The following is a 20690-nucleotide window of genomic DNA, read 5'->3' as shown; positions in this document are numbered from 1 at the left end:
GATATCCAGTTTGAGATGGCCAGTGGAAAGTTGAAGATGTGAAGCCAAAAGGAAGGAGAAAAGTTAGAACTGGATAAAGAGATCTGAGAATCATCAGCATAGAAATAATCATTGAATACATTGGAGTTGATGAGGTCACCAAGCAAGATAGTATAAAGGGAGAAGAGGGCCCAGGATAGAATTCTGGGAGACATCCATGTATTATTTGGATAAAGTTCCAGGAAAGGAAACTGAACAATGGTCAAGATAGGTAGAAGGGGAAATAAAAGAAGGCAGTGCCACAAAAACCTAGAGAGAAGATGGTATCAAAGGTTAGAGAAGTCCAGAAAGGTAAGAACTGAGAAAAGGCCATTAGGTTTGGCAACTAAGATAACTAGAGAGAGCAATTTAAGTAGAATGATGAAGTGAAAGCCAAATTACAAATAATGAAGAGGAAAAAAAATAGAAGCACCAATTCTTAAGTATGTAAGCCATGAAAAGGAGACCTCATGCCATATATCAAGATAATCTTCAAGTGGCCACATGACTTAGATACAAAATACACTAGGAATAAATTACTTGTCAGATCCATGGATAGAAGTATTTATGACTAAGCAAGTGATAGGATCACATAAAATAAAAATAGATATTTTTGATTTTACAAAATTTAAAAATTTTTGCACATAGTTAATATAAAAATTGAGAAAGAAGAAATCTTTTCAATGAGTTTCTCTATTAAAGACATCTCTCTAACATATTTAAGGAAATAATTCAAATGTATAAGACTTAAGAGCCATTCTTTATAGTAAATAGTCAAGGGATGTGAAAAGGAATTTTTTTTTTGTTTGTTTTGTTTAGGCAATTGCTTGCCCACAGCTAGGAAGTGTTACATGTCTGAGTTCACATTTGAACTCAGGTCCTCCTGACTTCAGGGCTGGTGCTCTGCGTTACCTAGCTGCCCCCAAAAGGCAATTTTCAAAGGAGGAACCTATTCAAATATCAAAAACATGAAAAAAAAAAAAGCTCCAAATCACTAAGAACTGGAGAAATTAAAATTAAATCAACTTTAAAGTTCCACTTCATGCCTGTCAGGCAGGCAAAGATAACAAAGAGAAAATAACAAATGTTGGAGGGGTTCTGAGAAAACAGGAACACCAGCACCCAGTTGACAGAGCAAAGAACTTGGCCCAGGAACACTTGGTTTCATAATTTTCTAAGGCACTTAACATGTGATATTCTTGCTTTAGTATTAACTCTTTTGGGGGATAAGCCACCAACATTCATAATGATAACAAAACATTACATCATAACACATCCAAAAGTGATCCGTGAAGATAATGGAAATGAGTAGTTATTCCCAACTACAGGAGGCAACTGGCAATCCATTGGATGGAGTGCCAGACTTGGAAACAACCAGAGGTCCAATCCAGCCTAAAACTTACTATCTGTGTGACTGGACTAATTATTCAGCCTCTTTGCCTCTGTTTTCTCATCTCTAAAGTGGAGACTCTAATAGCACCTACTCTTAGGTGCTATTTTTTTGTGAGGACCAAATGAGATAATATAAGAAATGCTTCGCACAGTGCCTGACCTATAGTGAGGGATAAAAGCTTATTTCCTTTCCTATCGGTGTGACCACAGGAAAGCTCTTCTCAGGACCCCAGCCTCTGTAAAATGAGAAAGGATTGGGCCATGTGACCTTGGAAGTCTTTCTAAGGCATTCTGGGATCTGAAGTTAGGTTTTGGCAAGTGTTTGAAGCACATTAGCTGAAGTGGCCCTTGAAGGAACGATGTGCCACAACCAGATAGATGGGTAAGCAGATGGTTCTCATTTGATTCTTCTTAGTTTCCAGATGCTGACTGCATTTTTTAAATGGCTTTTAAGAGGAAAGCTGGAGGGAAATGGTCTCTGGCCTCCTCCCAGTCTTCCAGGAGGCCCTGATTAGGCTCTAAGAAATGCTGTACATAACAGATTAACTGTGCCCTCTTGTCCTGATCTATTTTCTCCTCTCCCTTGGCCTCAAGGCTCCCAAGTAGCAGGATGCTGAAGAGCGAAGCGCTTGGGAACCTAGATTCAACTTGGCATTCAAGGCCTTCCAAAGAGCCAACTCTCCTCAACTGCATCATTTTCTCGCAAGATAGTTTCCTCATTGTCTCCTGTTTCATGCTTATTTCTACCTTTCCCTGCTTCGACTCAAGCTGGCCCCTACCTAGAGAGCCCTTGCTGAAAGGCAAAAAAATTATTTGACATCTAACTGAACTCTTATCTCTTTCATGAAACATCTTTCTTTTTAACTGAACTCTTATCTCTTTCATGAAACGAAGGGAATGTTCTTGAGAGAGAATTATTTGTCACTTGCTTCACTCCAGAATACAGAACTAAGGAGATTCAATAAGTAGAAGCTGCAAAAAAGGTAGATTTAGGCTTGCTTAGGTGAAAACTTCCTAACAATCCAAACTGTCCTCAGAATGGGCACTATGTCATTGTCAGAAATCTCATAGAAGAGACTGCTACTCAAGTACAAGTCAGACAGTAAAATTCCTTCCATCTCTAAGAGTCTGGCTTTTTTTTTTTTTTAATCTAATTTGTCTCTTTTGCAAAATCACTGTCAGAACTGGGAAGGACTTCAGAAATGGCTTAGCAGGCAGCAGGATGCTTGAATTCACAAAGTTAAGTTCTAGAGACAGCACTCACACCTAGGGCTTCTTATCTCCAAGTTCTCTGCTCCTTTCATGATACTATCATGTCAGGACCTCCCTTCTGGTTTGCTAGCTAACTGCTTTCCAATTATTATGGACCATAGATTTAAAGTTTGAAAGGAACATGGAAGTCATGTATTCCAAAAGTCTTGTTTAATCCATGAGGAAGTCAAAGGGCTTGGCTAAGGCCACACAGGTAGTCCAGAAATAGAATTGAAGTCTTGAGTCCTGTGATTCCTAAGAATATACTTTCCCAGTGATGTGCTTTAAACTTGCCATCTGCCCTCCACATACACACACTCAATCTCCTTTCACAGACTCGGTTGCAGAGTAAGTTGGAAGGGAGCTCAGAGGCCATTGGGTTCAACCCATGTACCAAAAGGAATCCCTTCTGTAACATCCCAACAAGGGATCATCCAAACTTTGCTTTGAGGAGAACCAACCCATTACTTCCTGAGGCAGCCCATGCCACTGTGGGACAGCTCTAATTGTAGGAAGTTTTTTCTTAAACTAAAATTTGCTTTTTTGTGGCTTTTACTCATTGCTCGAACTTCAGCCCTCTGGCGCCAAACTGAAGAAGACTAATCCATCTTCTGCACGTCAGCTTTTCAAATATTTGAAGAAACCTATTATGTTTCCCCAACTTCTCTTCTCTGAGCTAAACATGCCCAGTTTCCTTGAGTGATTCTCACATGGCGTGATGTCAAGATCCTTGATCATCCTGTTCACCCCCTTCTGGATGGTCTACATCTTATCAGTTTCCCTCCTAAAATATGTTACCCTGAACACAATATTCTCCATATGATCTGACCATATTGGAATTCGGAGGCACTTTCTCCTCCCTAGTTCTGGACACTACCCCTCTCAGCCTAGCATCACATTCATTTTCTTGTTCTGTACCATACTATTGACTCATATTGAGTTTGCAACCCACTAAAACCCTGAGTTTTTTTTTTTTAGATCAAGAGTTATGTAGCCATAGCCATGCCCTTCCCATACTGTATTTGTGAAATTGAGTTTTTAAATACAAAGCTCTCGATAAACTCCTATTATATTTCATCGTTCTTGAATGGACTTGTACTAACTTGTTAGAGCTTTTGTTCATGTGTATTTTGAGAGACTTCCGTGTATTTATTGATCCATTAAATATCATGGATCTAAAATAAATCTTAAAATATTTTTGTTTTTATATCCTTTTCCTCCCACGCCAAGCATGGTCAATGAGTGATTCTAACAAGAAAAAAAAATAAAGGGGGAAAAAAACTATTCAAAAAAACTAAGAAACTGAGTTTGAGTATATATGCAATGTTTCACACTTAAAAACACACTTCTGCTTACATGAACTGATGCTAAGTGACATGAGCAGAACCAGAGATCGTTATACACGGCAACAAGAAGACTATATGATGATCAATTCTGATGGACGTGGCTCTTTTCAACAATGAGGTGATTCAAGCAGTTCCAATGATCTTGTGATGAAGAAAGCCATCTACACCCAGAGAAAGGACTGTGGGAACCAAGTGTGATTCACAACATAGCATTTTCACTCTTTTTGTTGTTGTTTGCTTGCATTTTATGTTCTTTCTCATTTTTCCAGTTTGGTTTGATTTTTCTTGTGCAGCAAGATAATTGTATAAATATCTATGCATATTCTGGATTTAACATATATTTCTACTATATTTAACATATATTGGACTACTTGCCATCTAGCGAAGCGGGTCAGGGAAGTGGGGGGAAAATAGAAACACAAGTTTTGCAAAGGTTAATGTTGAAGAATTATTGATGCATATGTTTTTTGAAAAATAAAATGCTTTAATACAAAATAAAAAGAAAAAAGAAAAAAGGGGGGGAAGAAAAAGGGAAAAAATAAAATAAAACTACACTCATCTACAAAAAGTAGGGAAGCTCATTTTTTCACCTTTTATACAGGATAAGATACTAGTAATTATAATTCAGTTTCTGAGTTAGGGTTTGTTTTTTTCTATTTACAGTGTTGTGGTTCTGCTTACTTTCTTCTATATCAATTCCTTAAATCTTTCTTCTTAATTCTTAACATTCATCAAATCTTATAGCTCAGTGATATTCCATAAATTTTACGCTCTATACTTTATTTAACCACTCTCTAGTTGATGGGCATCAACTTTGTTATCAGAAAAAGTACTGCTTTGAATATTTTGGTGTATATAGGTTCTTGGTTTCTGTCTTTGATGTTCCGAGGGTATATGTTTAATAGTAGAATCTCTAGCTCAAAGGCTAAGGACATTTTAATCACTTTCTTAGCATAATTCTAAATAGTTTTCTTGGACATTTAGAATAATCTGCAGCTCCATCAATAATGTAATAGTGTTCCTGTCTTTTTGTAGCCTCCCCAATATTGATTAGTTTTAATTTTTGTTATTCTCTTAAGGGAGATCTTTTTGAGTGCTATCAATGTGCTAGCCAGCCATCTACAAATCTGAAAAGCATGTCAGGTCATCCATACCTTTGGCCATTTTGATAAAAAATATCAAAGAGATTCCTGGGCTACTACTCCATTAGAGTTCCCCAGTACCAGGCAGGTGAGTCTTGTTAGCACAGAGTCTCAGCAGGCTTAGGGCAGTGTCCGGCTGAGAGGAAGACAAAAGCAATTTCCCCAGGTTCCCAATCTTCCCCTGCTCAGCGCCAAGAATGTGTCTAATGCTTAATTGAAATACCAGGAGAATCTAAGTTGGCAAGCAGCTAAGTGACTCAGTGGATAGAACACTGGGCTGGGAGTCAGGAAGATCCAAGGTCAAATGTGGCCTCAGACACTTACTGACCTTGGACAAATCGCATTGCCCTGTTTGTCTCAGTTTCCTCATCTGTAAAATGAGCTGGAGAAGGGAGTGGCAAAGACCACTCTTGTATCTTTTCCAAGAAAATCCCAATGGGGTCATGAAGATTCAGACATGACTGAAAATGACTGAGATTTTTTTTAATTCCAGTAGTTGAATACTGAAATATTTCCAGGATTTCAAAACAGATCTTTATGAAATGGCATAGAAAAAACAAACAAACAAAAAATCATCCAGGATAGCATCAACCTTCTCTCTGGTTATCTGAGGCTTGGTCAGGATCTAGGAGTCCTGAATTAGTTCACAGCCCATCCTGTCTTCCTCACTTGGCCAAGTGAATTCTCCATCCTTGTCTCCAAAATTAGAACCACATGGAGATTCTAGGTAGGGCAGGGATAGAGAATACTTCTGTCAATGGAAACCTGGTTATTCTATTCCTTTGTGCAAAATCTTTCAGGGGCTCCCTTGCCTCCTGGGTAAAGTTCAAATTCCTAAATCTAGTTTTAAAGGCCCTCCACAATCTGGCACCACTCTGCCTTTCCAGCTGTATCTCATATTACTTTGTTCCACTCACCCTCCCAAAGTGATCTCCCTGTTCTCCCCCCCTCCAAATGCCCTCAGTCTCCTTCCTTGCCTTTGTGCTGCCAGTTCTCCTTGCCTAGTACATATATCTTTTTTCCTCTTTACCTGCCAAAGTCCTAGTCACTCTTTAAACATCAAGTCATATCCCACAAACCCAATCAGTAATGACTTTCTCCTCTGACTGCCTGTATCACTTTATATCTTTTTAATATACTTCTAAAAGTATAACTTCTGATTTTATTGGTGTGAAGCCCTTTATGCAGTTAAGTGATGGAGAGTGAACTAGAACTGGAGTCATGAAGACCTTATTTCAAATTCTGCCTCAAATACTTACTAGCTGTGTGACCTCTGGATAAGTCATTCAACCACTAAGTCTCAGTTTCCTCATTTGTAATATGGGGGTGATAATAATAGCACCTACTTCAAAGCATTGTTGTGAGAATAAAATGAGAACGTATTTAAAACAATATATAAATGCTCTTCTTATTCTTATCATCTATGTAAATCAGCAATCAGATCATGAAGATTTCTTCTTCAATTTACAGTCTTACTTAAATCAACTGATGCTGAGTGAAATGAGCAGAACTAGGAGATCATTATACACTTCAACAACAATACTGTATGAGGATGTATCTGATGGAAGAGGAAATCTTCAACATAGAGAAGAGTTAATCCAATTCAAATTGATCAATGATGGACAGAATCAGCTACACCCAGAGAAGGAACACTGGGAAATGAGTGTAAACTGTTAGCATTTTTTGTGTTTCTTCCCAGGTTATTTTTACCTTCCGAATCTAATTCTTCCTGTGCAACAAGAGAACTGTTCAGTTCTGCACACATATATTGTATCTAGGATATACTATAACATATTTAAATGTATGGGAATGCCTGCCATCTAGGGGAGGGGGTGGAGGGAAGGAGGGGAAGAAGGGAGTACAAGGGATAATGTTGTAAAAAAATTACCCATGCATATGTACTGTCAAAAATGTTATAATTATAAAATTAATAAAAAAAAGAAAAAAATTTACAGTCTTAGAAAGTTATGAGGTTGAAGTAGGATAAATGTTCTGAGAAGCTGCACAGAGTCACATAGCTAGGATGTATCAGAAGTTTATTTATGATCTCATTCTTTATGCCGAAATCATGGACCCATTTTGATCTTATCTTGGTATATGGTGTTAAGTGTGGGTCCATATCTAATTTCTGTCATGCTAATTTCCAGTTTTCCCAACAGTTTTTTTCAAATAATGAATTCTTATCCCAAATGTTGGTATCTTTGGGTTTGTCAAACACTAGATTGCTGTAGTTGTACCCTATTTTGTCCTGTGTACCTAATCTCTTCCACTGATCGACTGGTCTAGTTTGGGGAGTATTGTCATCTTTATTATATTCGCTTGGCCTATCCAAGAGCACTGAATGTCTTTCCAATTATTTAAATCTGACTTTATTTTTGTGGCAAGTGTTTCGTAATTTTGCTCATATAATTCCTGACTTTTCTTTGGTAGATGGATTCCCAAATATTTTATACTCTCAACATTTGTTTTGAATGGAATTTCTCTTTGTATTTCTTGCTGTTGCATTTTGTTGGTGATGTATAAAAATGCAGAGGATTTATGTGGATTTATTTTGTATCCAGCAACTTTGGTAAAGTTGTGAATTATTTCTAATAACTTTTTATTAGAATCTCTGGGGTTCTCTAAGTATACCATCATATCATCTGCAAATAGTGACAGTTTGATTTTCTCATTACCTACTCTTATTCCTTTGATCTCTTTCTCGACTCTTCTTGCTGAGACTAGCATTTCTAATACAATATTGAATAGTAATGGTGATAGTGGGTAACCTTGTTTCACTCCTGATCTTACTAGGAAAGGTTCCAGTTTATCTCCATTACATATTATGCTTACTGATGGTCTTAAATATATGCTCCTTACTATTTTAAGGAATTGTCCACTTCTTCCTATACTCTCAAGTGTTTTTAGTAGGAATGGATGTTGTATTTTATCAAATGCTTTTTCTGCATCTATTGAGATGATCATATGGTTTTATTAATTTGATTATTAATATGGTCAATTATACTAATAGTTTTCCTAATATTAAACCAGCCCTGCATTCCTGGTATAAATCCCACTTGATCATAGTGTATTATCCCGGGGATGATTTTCTGAAGTCTTTTTGCTAATAAAAGATAGTTTTCAACATTCATGTTGGAACATTTTATCAGTCATGTCTGACTTTCTTGTGACCCCATTTGGGGTTTTCTTGGCAACAATACTGGAGCAGTTGGCCATTTCCTTTCTCCCTTCAATGTATACGTCCTAATAATGTATCTTCTACTGCCTGTGTCCCTTTCAAGATGGTGTCAAAAACTGTGGGAAAGTGTATGTCTGTAAGGATACATTTTGTCACATCTCTGCTCTTGAATTACATCTTTTGTTTTAAATTAGTAGACTTGTTAGTTTGTTAAAAGAAATAGACCAGTAGGTCTATTTTATAAGATATGAAAATATGAAATATTTTATTTTCATAGATCTGAATCTGAACCAGGTTTTAAAAGCTTGGAAAAAACTAGGGATGACATAGATGCCTTATACACATTTTTAATTTGTTTGATTTGTTTAATTGTTGTTATGCAGTCATTTTCAGTCAGGTCCAACTCTTTGTGATCCCATTTGGGGTTTTCTTAGCGGTTTTTCTTCCCCAGCTAATTTTATAGATGAGGAAACTGAGGCAAGCAGGATGAAATGATTTGCCCAGAGTCACACAATTAGGAAGCATCTGAGGTCATATTTGAACTCAGGTCCCCCTGACTCCAGGGCTGGTGCTCTATTCACTGCACCATCCAGCTGTCCCAGGACCATTTCCGGTCATTTGGGTATATACCTTGCCACTGCATCCAGTGCTCTGGAGAGGAAAGTGAGGCAGGTGACCTTGCACAGCCCAACATCACTTCTGTTTACTTGCATGTTACAGCATCACGTCCCTGATTTCATCGCCCTCTTATGGAATGAAGGACAAACAAGAATTCCCTAAGGCTCAGCGGAAGCCCCACTTATCTGAGGAAGCCAGCTCTGACTCCTTTAACCCAGTGATTGCTCTTTTCTCTGACTTCCTATAGCATACAGAACCCAGGGTTGCCTCTCCATTGCTTTTTCTCTTGCCTTCTATAATACAGCAGAGCACAGGGCTAGATGCATGACCTGTGCAATGCTTGGAGTCAGGAGCATGGCCGTAACTACATCAGCCTGGAACATCCTCTGTAAGACCCACCCCTTCTCCCAATGATGAGATCCTCCTGGAAGCCCTATTTAGGGGAGAAACCCTGGCTGGCCTCCATTCCCTTTTTCCTTCTGGTTTCCAGCCTCACCTCCTTCCAGCTTCTTTGTATGTGTTATCTTTCTTCTTTAGAGTGTAAGCTCTTGGAGAATATGAAATGTCTTTTTGCTTATATTCTCAGCCCTCAGTACTGGGCCTAGCACATGGTAAATGCTTAATAAATCATTGCTGTCATCTTTATTTCCTTCTTCGGGGGGCTGTCTCTTAGACTGAGAGCCTCTGGAATCCAACAACATTCAACAAACGTCAATATCCCTTTATGGACCTGATGCTCAAGATAGAATTTTCCATCTAATGGGGTCTGGTTGGGGATGAGACAAGTAATAAGTTAACATTTATTCAGCACCAACTATGTGCTTGGCCCTGTACTAAGCAATGAGGATGTAAAAAGAAGCAGAAATAGTCTCTGTCCTCAAGGGGCTTACAATCTTTTTTTTTTTCTTAAACCAATGATGGAAATGGTTATTTTGTGGGGGAGTTTTGCACTTAATAGTAAAATTACATGTAAAGATAGTTTTCAACATTTATTTTTGTAAGATTTTGAGTTCCAGGGGCAACTAGTTGGTGCAGTGGAGAGAGCACCAGCTCTGAAGTCAGGAGGACCTGAGTTCAAATTTGATCTCAGACACTTCCTAGCTGTGTGACCCTGGGCAAGTCACCCAATTGCCTCAGGAAAAAAAAAAAAAAAGATTTTGAGTTCCACATTTTTCTCCCTCTCTCCACCTTCCCCAAGACAATAAACATATTTCCACATTAGTCATGTGAAAGAACAACTGGAACAAAAGGGGGAAACCATGAAAAGAAAAAAAAAACAAAAAATGAAAATAAAATGTTATGATCCACATTCAGTCTCCAGAGTTCTCTCTCTAAGAGATCTGTGGGAATGGAATATGCATCACAGCAAAGCATTTTTAATTCTTTTTGTTGTTGTTTGCTTGCATTTTGTTTTCTTTCTCCTTTTTTTTAAACTTTTTTATCTGATTTTTCTTGTGCAGCATGATAATTGTATAAATATGTATACCTATATTGGATTTAACATATTTTAACATGTTTAACATATTGCATTACTTGCTATCTAGGGGAGAGGTTGGGAGGAAGGGAAAGAAATTTGGAAACACAAGGTTTTGCAAGAGTCAATGTTGAAAAATTATCTATGCATATGTTTTGAAAATAAAAAGCTTTAATAAAAGCTATGTTTGATGACATGTTAAAATCTAAAAAATATTTGAGATATTATCCAAATCAATAAAAATGGAAGAAAAAACAAAGTTCTTTCTCTTGGTACAAATGGCATTTTCCCATCCCATGTCTATTGCAATTATCTTGGATCATTGCATTGATTAGAAAAGCTAAGTCCACCATAGTTGATCGTCACACAATCTTGCTGTTGCCGTGTTCTGCTCTCTTAACTTAGCATCAATTCGTGTTAGTCTTTCCAGGCTTTTCTGAAATCAGCCTGCTCATCATTTTTTATAGCACAATAGTATTCCATTACATTCCTATACCACAGCTTGTTCAGCCATTCCCCTATTGAAGGGCATAAGGGGCTTACAAATAGTGCCACATGTGCAAAGACTAGGGTCTGTGCAGGGGGATAAGCCTCTTTGATTTGGGGTGGAGGTGAGAGCAAGAAGGGGACAAGTCAGGGAAGGTTTCAGGTAGCAGAGTGAATGTGATTTGAGCCTTTCAAGGAGAGAGGGACTTTAACAGTTCCAGAAGTGGAAAAGGAATCCTTTCCAATTCAAATGATTTTGACAAACATTAGCTAAAGGCCTGTCACATTCTGGATCCCGGGATTCCAACCTATGCAGATAACCGAATGTTGGCTATATTTTTCTGGCATAGGCCTGGACGAAGGGCGGGGAGTTAGTGGTTTAAGAGGGGACAGAGAACAGGGAAAGAAGGAGGAGGAAAGAAAAGAGAGATTTGGGCCCCTGGCCTGGCTTGGATTCCTCTTTCCCTCAGTTAGTCTCCTCCTTCTTCTTCCCTGAACCAAGTTCTGTGCACATTAACCTCTAGGGAGCAGCAGCAGGCCAGAAAATCCTTCTGATTCAGACTGGAAGAGACAAGCCCAGGGAGCCTAGAGTTGGAGCTGCTGCCAGTCTAGGCTCCCTTTAGCTAGAGCTACCCCCTCTAGGTCCCCACTTCCAGAGACTCAGTCACACTGCCTGTGTCCTCTTTAGGGCCTTGACTTGGCCCTAAAATGTTTGGCATCTGAGTTCCAACATAGCCTGGGATTGCATCTTCCCTACCAGGGAGTTCTCTGAGGAGAATGCAGAAGGAGAAGGGATGAGAATAAGCATTTATATAGCACCTACTATGTGCCAAGTGCTCTACAAATATCATCTCAATAAATCGTCACAACAACCCTGAGAGTCAAGTGCTGTTATTATTCTCATTTTTATAGCTGGGGAAACCGAGGTAAACCAAGATTAAAGTGACTTCCCAGAGTGGCAAAATGTGTAAGTATCTGAGGCTGGATTTGAATTCAGATCTCTCAGTCCCATGACCTAATGCTCTATCTACTGCCCTATAGATATAGATATAGATAAATCCCTATAGATTTATTGGAATAGGACGGTTTGGAGCAGGAGTGGAAGGCAGTGGGTTTGATGGGTCCAATGTGAGTCACTTCCTTTCTCCTAAAGTCCCCTTGGGCCTCCTAGTCCCTCTACAGCCAGCTTAACTTTCCCTGTTCCTCTGTCTTACTTTGGCTCTGGCCAGGTCTGACAGTGCCAAAAATCAGCATTATTCTCCCCACCCCCTTCCTCTCAGCTGAGAGAAATGGGTTCTTTTATTCCACTATCCTTTCTTTATCCTTCTCCCTTTGGTTGGGGACAGTGGGAGGCTGGGGATGGGCCAGGGTGTGTCAGGCCATTGGGGGCCATGGAGGAGATGACCTTGGCTTTCCCTAGAGTCAGGCGGTTCCCTCCCCCTACCACGCCAGCCAGCAATAATCTGCATGGCTTCTTTGGAAACCTCTGTCTTCATCTCCCCACCCCCCTGCGTGCAGCTGGTTGGCAGCAAGGAGGGAATGAGGAGGAATGGAAGAGCAATAGAGAGGAGGAGATTAGAGCACTGTCTGGAAGGGAGCCCAGGCTGGGAGTCAGGAGACTAGACTTTCAGTTCCAGCTCTGCCACTATGTCTCTGTGGAGACCAAGGGCAAGTCACCTCCCCCTCTGAGCCTCAGTTTACTCTTCTGTCAAATGGGGTGCTGTGAAGACCAAACAGAATGTCAAAGTTTTGGGAAAGTATTAGATGGTACCTAAACAGGAAGAGTTATGTTTGATCCCAGGGAAGGATCCCTTTAATCCTGGGAGACAGCACTTGGGGAAAAAAAATATAAGAGCTGTCCCTCAAATCAGAGCAAAAGGACTCTCTTCTCTTTTCTTCCTCCCTGTCTCCTTCACAGACCCCTTGGGTCTCACAACCCTCTAGCTCATTTATAATTATTTTATTTTGTAAGTATCCCTCTTCCTTTGACTCTGGCCTCATTAGGAAAATACAGGATCATGGAATTAGAGGTAGGAAGGACCTTTGAGATCTTCAACTGGAGGGTCCTTCATTGGGACAAGAGGAGGGGGAGGAATTCATCTTATTTTCACTAACTTCTAACTGAATTCATTTTTTCTTGACATTTACTGGTTGTGGCAAATCGGTTAACCTGTCTGCCTCAGTTTCCTGTAAAAATGAGGATAACAACAGCTCCTAGCTCCCAGGGTTGTTGTGAGGATCCAATATTTGTTTAACACATTTTATTTTTGAATTCACTGATGGGATAAAGGTCCAGAGCCCATGACCAGGGTTCGAGCTCATTCCCTGTTCCAGGCTTAGGATTCACTCAGGGATGCAGGTAAAGGGCCAACCTGTGTCTAGGATTTGGGAACAACCGATTGCTAGGAAACCTTTTTTTTTTCTGAATCTGGAATGCTGTCCTCTTGGGCACTGTGCTAAGTACTGAGGTAACCAGACCCAAATGTGTTAATTCATACTCAGCACTCAGGGCACCATCTGTCTTTCTGGCTCGGTCTGTAGGTTTCAGCATCCCTCCTGTTCTCTGGGGTCTTGCTGACTTTCTTCTCTGAGACTGAATAGGCACAGGGCTTTAACAAACAGCCCTGTTATATGGCATAGGCTTTGTTACAGGCATGTATTACATACATGGGTTCCTTCATGAACTACATATGGGACATGCCCACAGGAGAGAGAGCTTCCTGGTTGAAAGGACACCAGGGATATGTGTGTATTTGTGTTAAAGGCCATCTATCAGTGGCCTGTTCTATTGATCCAAAAGCATTTACTAAGGATCTAGTGCCAAGCGCTGTTAGCTGCTGGTGATACAAAGACAAAAATGTGTGTATGTGTACATTTATATAGATCGATATAAATAAACAGGTACATCTCTATAGATATATCTAGATAAGGAGATAAATAGATAAATCTCTACAGCTAGAAATATCTAGATTGGTAGATAGATTAGATAGAAAGAAAATGGGTTTAAGATGATTGGTGAAGTGAGCACTAGCAGATGGGCAAGTCGGTAATGGCTTCATGGAGAAGATGGCATTTAAAGTGACCTTTGAGAGGCAGGAGGGGTTCTAAGAGAAAGAAACGAAGGGGGGGGCTATGTTGTTCGCATGGGATGGCCAATGCAAAGGCACAGAGCTGGGAAATGGGATAACCTCTATGAGAAGTAAGAAGACAGATTTATTAGACCAAAAAGTTCATAAGGGAGAGGAGTTTGTTATAAGTCTGGAAAGGCAGCTTGTGAAGGGCCTTTAAAATGCCAAAGAGAATTTATATTTGATCCTAAGGATAAGGAGCCATAGGAGTCTATTGAGTAGGAGAGTGACCTATATTTTAGTAAAATCACTTTAGCAGCTGTGTGGAGGATGAATTAGAGTACAGTGATACTTGAGGTGAGGAGACTATTGCAATAGAAAGCTGTTGCAATAATTCAGTTGGGAGGAGATGATGGCCCAAATCAGGGTGGTTGCTGTATGGGTGGAGGGAAGAGGGGACCTGTACTGCAGAAATGTTGTAAAGGTAGAAATGACAAGCTTGGGCAACTGATTGGATGCGTGGGCCGAGAGTGAGAAGTCAGTGATGACAGCTTTCCAAGTTGGCTGATCCGAATACTGGCGATGGGAAATTCAAAAGCTCAGAGTGGGTTTGGGGGAAAGATGATGAGTCTTGTTTGGGATATGGTGACTTTGAAGAACCTGTGGAACGACCATTTCAAAAATGTCCACCAGGCATTTGATAACGTGACAGGAACTCAGATGCCAGATCCAGGCAGGTTAGGTATAACTCATCAATGGAAGATGTAGATGATAGAAAAGGGAGTAGAATGAAAGCTACTTCCAGAATTGCCCTTATGCATAGGAAAATTAGCTAGCTACCTACAGAGGTAGACTATTACCCTGCTTCTGAAATGGCTTTCCCACAAGCTTACTGATTCTTGGAGTCCAACTATAAAAGCTTCATTCCTTTGTCTTATGGATTTTTCTATTAAAATGAAAATGCCCTAGTGTTGGAATGGGTCATAAAGTCATGCAATATGGAGGGATCCTTAGAACAGAGCCTCTTATGAACTTTGCGACTTTGGACATAGCCCTTCACCTTTGGGTCTCGGTTTCCTCCTCTTGTGAATGTCAGAATGTAAAATGAATGTTAGAGATTTTGGAGAATCCTCTGCCCCTCACTTTATAAATAACTGGAAGGGCCATCCAAGGTCTCCCAGGTTCTTTTCCTTACTCAGTCTCTGGCTGATGATGGACGCGTTCCCCCGGCAGATCCCGGTCTCTGGTAAAACTAGTAGGCACGGAGCATCAGGACCAGTCAGCAAGCATCTGCAGCGTACACCCTTCCTGTGTGCACGTTTCCCTGCCCCACCCCAATCCCGCTCCACCCCCAGCAGGTTAGACAAGATAAAAATTCCCTGGAGAAAGGGAGCACCCCATGTGGTTGGGAGACGGGGTGTACACACACACACACACACACACACACACACACACACACACAGAGTCCGTCCCGTTATCCAAGATTGGAGTGGGGAGCTCTTGTCTCTGGGAGTGGAGGCCGCTCAGGGAAGCAGCCTTGGCAATGAATGAACTTGGGAGACTGGATGGAGAGGAGGGAGGGGTTCGTGGGGCCTTGGGCAATGTCTCCTGGAGCTGACCTTTGAAGACACGCAGCTCCAGAGTCCTGAGAGAAGGAGGTCAGACCCGGGAAGAACTTCCCAGTAGCTGTCGGGCACGGGGACGGGGTGGTTAAAGCACTTCGTGGGTTTCATACAATGTCCGAGCTGGAAGGAGACCTGAGAACATTTAGTCCGAATCCTTCATTTTGCAAAGGAAGAAACTGAGTCCTAGCGGGGGAGGGGGCAGGGACTTGCCCAAGGTCACACAGCTGCTGGGATGATCCTTTGAAGGGGAGGCGGAGGATGGGTCATATGACCTGCGTTCCCCTCCAGCCCTACCCCCTTCCCGCAGATTGCCGGTCCCCCCCGGGGACATCACCAGCCCCTCGCCCCCGGGAGCGTGTTCGTTCCGCCAGGTGACCAGGTCTTGGAGACTGCCAAGGCTCCGCCTGCCCACTCCCGGGAGCGCGGGGCGGGAGCGGGTGGGCGTGGGCTGAGTGCGCCACGCGTGTCCTCCCCTCCCAGCTCCCCCCTTCCCGACTCGCTGCGCGCCCGCGGAGCCGGCGGAAAAGGTGGCCTGTCCCTTTAAACGTCCAGACGGCCGCCCCATCTGATGCGGAGCCTCCAATCCGGGGCTCGGGGCCGGGGAGGCTTCAGCCGCTGCCGCCGCCGCCGCCACCGCAGAGGCTCGGACTCCGTGCGCGGCCCCGGCCGGCTGCATCTCTCCGCCGGCCGCCGCGCATCCATCTCCTGCCTCCGCTCGCGGCTCCCGCAGCTGCCGCCGCCGCCGCCGCGTTGCCGCCCAGCCGGGATGGGCGCGGGGCTCTGAGCCTCTCTGCATCCCCCCACCCCCGAGCTCCGGCTCCAGCCTCTTCCCCTCCCCCTCCCTCCCTCCCCTCCCCCAGCCGGGGGGCCATGCCCCAGGCGCCGAGCTGGGGGGCGGCCCCGGGGGCCCGGGCAGCGCGGAGACCGGAGGTCCACGTCCAGGTCTGTGTCCCTGTCCCCGAGGGCCCCCCCCAGCGCGGCGCTTCATGGAGCGGCCCGGCCCTGGGTGCCGGGGGCGGGAGGAGGAGGATCCAGCTGGGCCCTGTGAGCCCCCAGCGCTGGCGGCAAAATGGTAGGACAGTGGGGACCCCGCTCCCATCCCCCAGCTTCCCCTCCCCAGCCCCCAGCCTCCATCCAGCTCCGTGTCAGCCCAAGCTGGCGTCCCGTCCCGAAGCCTCTCTGCCACCCATCACCCCAGCACAGCCCCCCACCCCGCTCGGAGCCGGCGCCAGCCTCCTCACTTTCAAACCTTGACCCGTCGCAGACAGCCCCACGGTCCCTGCAGGGACCAGCCTTAGCTCCAGAGTACTAGGTGTCTTCCCTAACCCTTATTCCTAAAATCCCTGGTAACTAGGGCTAGTCCTTCTCCCTTCCAATTAGTCAGCTTCCTAGCCCTTCGTCCTCACCCTCCTCCAGATTTCCCAAGTGGAATGACAACTGGGACACCCCAATAACCCGTCCTCCCTCCTGGTCCTCCCTCTCCCCAGATATGAGGGGACTTCTCGCTCAACTAACCACAGGCGCACACAGTCCCATCAGTCCCCCAAACTCTTCACTTAAGCAGTAGAGAGAACTGCTGAGACCTCATCCCAACAGGGAACCTCCTGCTCTTTCTGTACATCTTCAAATCCTGAATCCCAGGTTTCTCCTTCTCCAAATTCCCCTTCCCTCCCAATGGCCAAACAGAAACCCACTGCCAGCTCCCCTCCCTTCTATTCCCCAGGACGCTCAGTCCCATTAAACCTGACCCTCCAGTGTCCCCAGCTTCCCCCCCCCCCCCAGGCTGTCTCGATGTAATTTACCCCAGCTCCAAATGACTCTTCAACATTTCCCTTAGAACTGCTCTATTTCCACTGGCTCTCTGGATGGTGAGGGGCTTTGAGAAATTCCTTATATGTACTCCCCCACCCCAACTAGCACAAGCTCTTTATCCCCATTCCTAGGCTACCCTTGGGGATATATAATATATAAGGGAAAAAGTCAAAAGTGGCGAGTGATTTGGGACAAGGTTAGGAGAGTCCAGGAGCTAGGAATAGTAGTGGGTGACTGGTCTGGTTAGAAGTGTTGATTTGTCCCTGGGATGAGGGAAGGAGAATTCTGGGGCTAGGATGAAGAAACTGTTAGCTTTAAGGGGTTAAATTCCCCTCTCCCTTCTCTGCCCCACCCTAGGGGCTGCCCCCATTCTGCATCCACCTGGGAGCTGGGCCCTGGGAGCTCTGGGAGGGCTACGCTGCATTTAGGAGAGAGCTCACGGTCCCCTATCTCCTCTTAGCGTGGACCCAAGAGTCTTGGCAGCACCAGGAAACCATTGACAGGAAACCATTTGGGGGGAGGGCTTTTGAAGGAGTTGACTTTTCTAATTCCAGACCCCTGCAGGTTCTGCATGTGTTTGGGAGGCAACTGTGTGTGTGGTTGAGGCAGCTCTGATACTGAATTCAGCAGGCACTGAATGATGGAATGGCAGGACATCTCTTACACTAGAGGACTCCCAGGAGACTGTTCGTGAAGATAGAACAGCAAGCTCAGCAAACTGCCCCCCCCCTCCAGGCCCTTGCTTGGGGTCGTATCAGGACAGTCAAGCACTCAGACACAGGCTAGGTGGTCTTAGTCATCAAGGGCTTGAGGAGGCAGCTTGTGAGAATCCCCTTAGCTGGAGCTGGAGATTCTCCAGCCAGCCAGACATGGATGGAGGCAGGGGAGTGTGGGAGCCCATTGTCTCTGCATTTCCCACTACTCTGCCTCTGTCCAATCTAACCCTTGTGCTTTTGTCCCAATGTTCCCCCCATATTCCTGGGCACAAAGTGTCATGGGAGGTTTGAGGGGAAAGGTCCTTACCAGCTGGGATAATCCAGGAAGGCTCCCTGGAGAAGATGGCATTGAGATGGCTTTCAGTGACTGGTAGGAAAACAAGTTGTAAGTGGGACCTGGATTTTAATCCAGATCCTTTGACTTTGAGATCAATGCTTTCCATTATACCACTCTTGCCTTCTTGAATCTTACACTTTTCTGGAAATTGAGAAGATTGTACTAGGTAGTCTCTAAAATCCTTTTTTTTTAATCTCTAAGAATCCTGTTAGCTATTATAACAGATGTGGATTTCATTAGGATTCATCATTTTAACTTAAATGAATTATCGTTATTATCATCATCATTTTCTATATTTTTCCTTTAAAGTTTACAACAAATCTGTGAGATGGGGGGGCAGGCTCAGAGACAGTGAAAGGTCACATCACTTATTATATCTGGCCCTAGAATGGGAGTCCCTACTGCCTATCAGTGTATACTCAGATGTATATTTCAGAGTCCCAAGTCAGTGAGCTCAGCTGTCCAGGACCCAAACCCAGAATCTTTCCTGTTTCTTTTTGCAAGGGACAGTCCTACCCTCTGGCAGGCAGTGAGCCATTTCTTTATTATCAATCTGTCCCGGTGGAATTGTAGACATTCTGGCTGGTGAGTAGGTGCTGTTTGGGAGAGGTCTTTCCTGGACCTTTGAAGTCACTCCTTCCCACCCCCAAAGACCCAGCGCTTGTGTTATGCATAGCACTTTCCTCTATAGTCATAACTCTTCTTCAGTAATTCTTCTAAAATGAAATGCTTGAAGTAGGAAGACCTTCCTGTACAAACGTGCTGGGGATGCAAAGATTGATATGAAAAGGAGTCTGTCCTCAAGTCTATTCAGTCTCATCCAATTCTTCATGACCTTTTTGGGGGCTTTCTTGGCAAAGATATTGGAGTGGTTTGGCATTTCCTGCGTTAGCTCATTTTCTAGATGGGGAAACTGAGGCAAACAGGTAAAGGGTCGCACAGCTAGTAAGTGTCTGGGGCTAGACTCATTGAAGATGAGTCTTCCTGACTCCAGGCCAGGGACTCTAACCTCTGTACCAACTACCAGAGCTCTTTCAGTTTACTAATAGTCTATTGAGTTTCCATTGTGTTAGGCCTTTGGAGGGAAGTTAGACTATTTAGAGAAGCCATAATTGTTGCTTTTTGGGAGCTTAAGATTTAGTCAGTCATTAAGCACTTATTAAGCACCTACTGTATGTCAGGTACTGTGTTAAGTGCTAGAAAAATAAAGAAGAAAAAGAGAGGAGTTTATGATCTTATGGGTGAGACAACATATAAACAGTCAAGTACAATTAAAAATGTATTCAGGATAAATAGGAAATCCTCAATTGGGGAAGGCCTAGAATTAAGAACGATTTGAGGAAGGCTTCCCACAAATAGTGGAATTTTAGCCGGGACTTGAAGGAAGCTACAGAAACCAGGAGGCAGAGATGAGGAAAGTGGGTGTCCCAGGCCAATGAAAGTGAAAGTTCAGCAAGGGGAGAAATAAACCCCCCAAAAACCAGCATTTGAAATAAAACACAACTGCATTTAGAAAGACTCTGTGAAGCCTGGGAGGGTGAAGGTTCATATTAACAGGGCAATTGTGGAAAGCTTCCTGGAGGTGGAATAGGATGCAGGTGCTGAGTCTCTAAGGATTATGGAGGGGAGATGGAGTGGAAAGGAGGAGGGGTTTGGAAAAACTTGCGTTCAGAGCCTGTGACTGACACTTATTCTCCGTGTGACCTTGGCTATGAACCTCGTCTGTGCTTGTTTGCCCCCTAATGTAAAATGAGAGGATTGGACTCTCTCATAGAAGTGAAGAACTTCAGAGTTGGGAGAGATCTCTGGCTGGGGGCACCTGGACCTGCTTTGCTCCAGTTAGGAATTCTCGAGCCTCTCTGATGAGAAACTGCCTGGCTTTTGCTTGAAGACCATTGTCAGGGCAGCCTGTTGTGCATTTGCATCCGTCTGGTTTTTAGTAAGTTCCCAATTATATCAGATCTAAAAATTCCTTCCTTTATCCTGTTTTCAGTGTTCTTCACTTTGCCCTCTGAGGCCAAATAGAGGCTGATTTCCTCTTTCTTGAGGATTACCTTCTGAATCTTGAAAGTAGGTTCCTGCCCCCTCTTAAACCTTTTCAAGGCTCAATTCCAGATTGTATGGAAGGTCCCTTTAAGTTCCAGGTCCTTTCAGCCAGAACCATGTATTGGACAGGATTCTGGATTTAAGGTCAGAAAATTTGGGTTTGAAACTGGATTCTGCTCTT

General features: G+C 43.3%; 1 protein-coding gene across 1 annotated transcript in view; it reads left to right on the top strand.

Annotated features, from left to right (window-relative positions):
* Positions 1-16215: 16215 nt before the first annotated feature.
* ZBTB47 (zinc finger and BTB domain containing 47) overlaps positions 16216-20690 on the top strand; it is a 37788-nt gene continuing 33313 nt past the window's right edge. Inside the window, exon 1 of the mRNA XM_074283182.1 lies at positions 16216-16670. Within this exon, the coding sequence (XP_074139283.1) occupies positions 16668-16670 (3 nt within the window). The 5' untranslated portion in view covers positions 16216-16667. The remainder of the gene's footprint in view (positions 16671-20690) is intronic.

Source organism: Sminthopsis crassicaudata, chromosome 1, assembly GCF_048593235.1.
Source record: "Sminthopsis crassicaudata isolate SCR6 chromosome 1, ASM4859323v1, whole genome shotgun sequence".
Lineage (NCBI taxonomy): Eukaryota > Metazoa > Chordata > Mammalia > Dasyuromorphia > Dasyuridae > Sminthopsis > Sminthopsis crassicaudata.
Note: the sequence above shows the minus strand (reverse complement) of the source record. Positions and strands in the feature narration are given on the sequence as shown.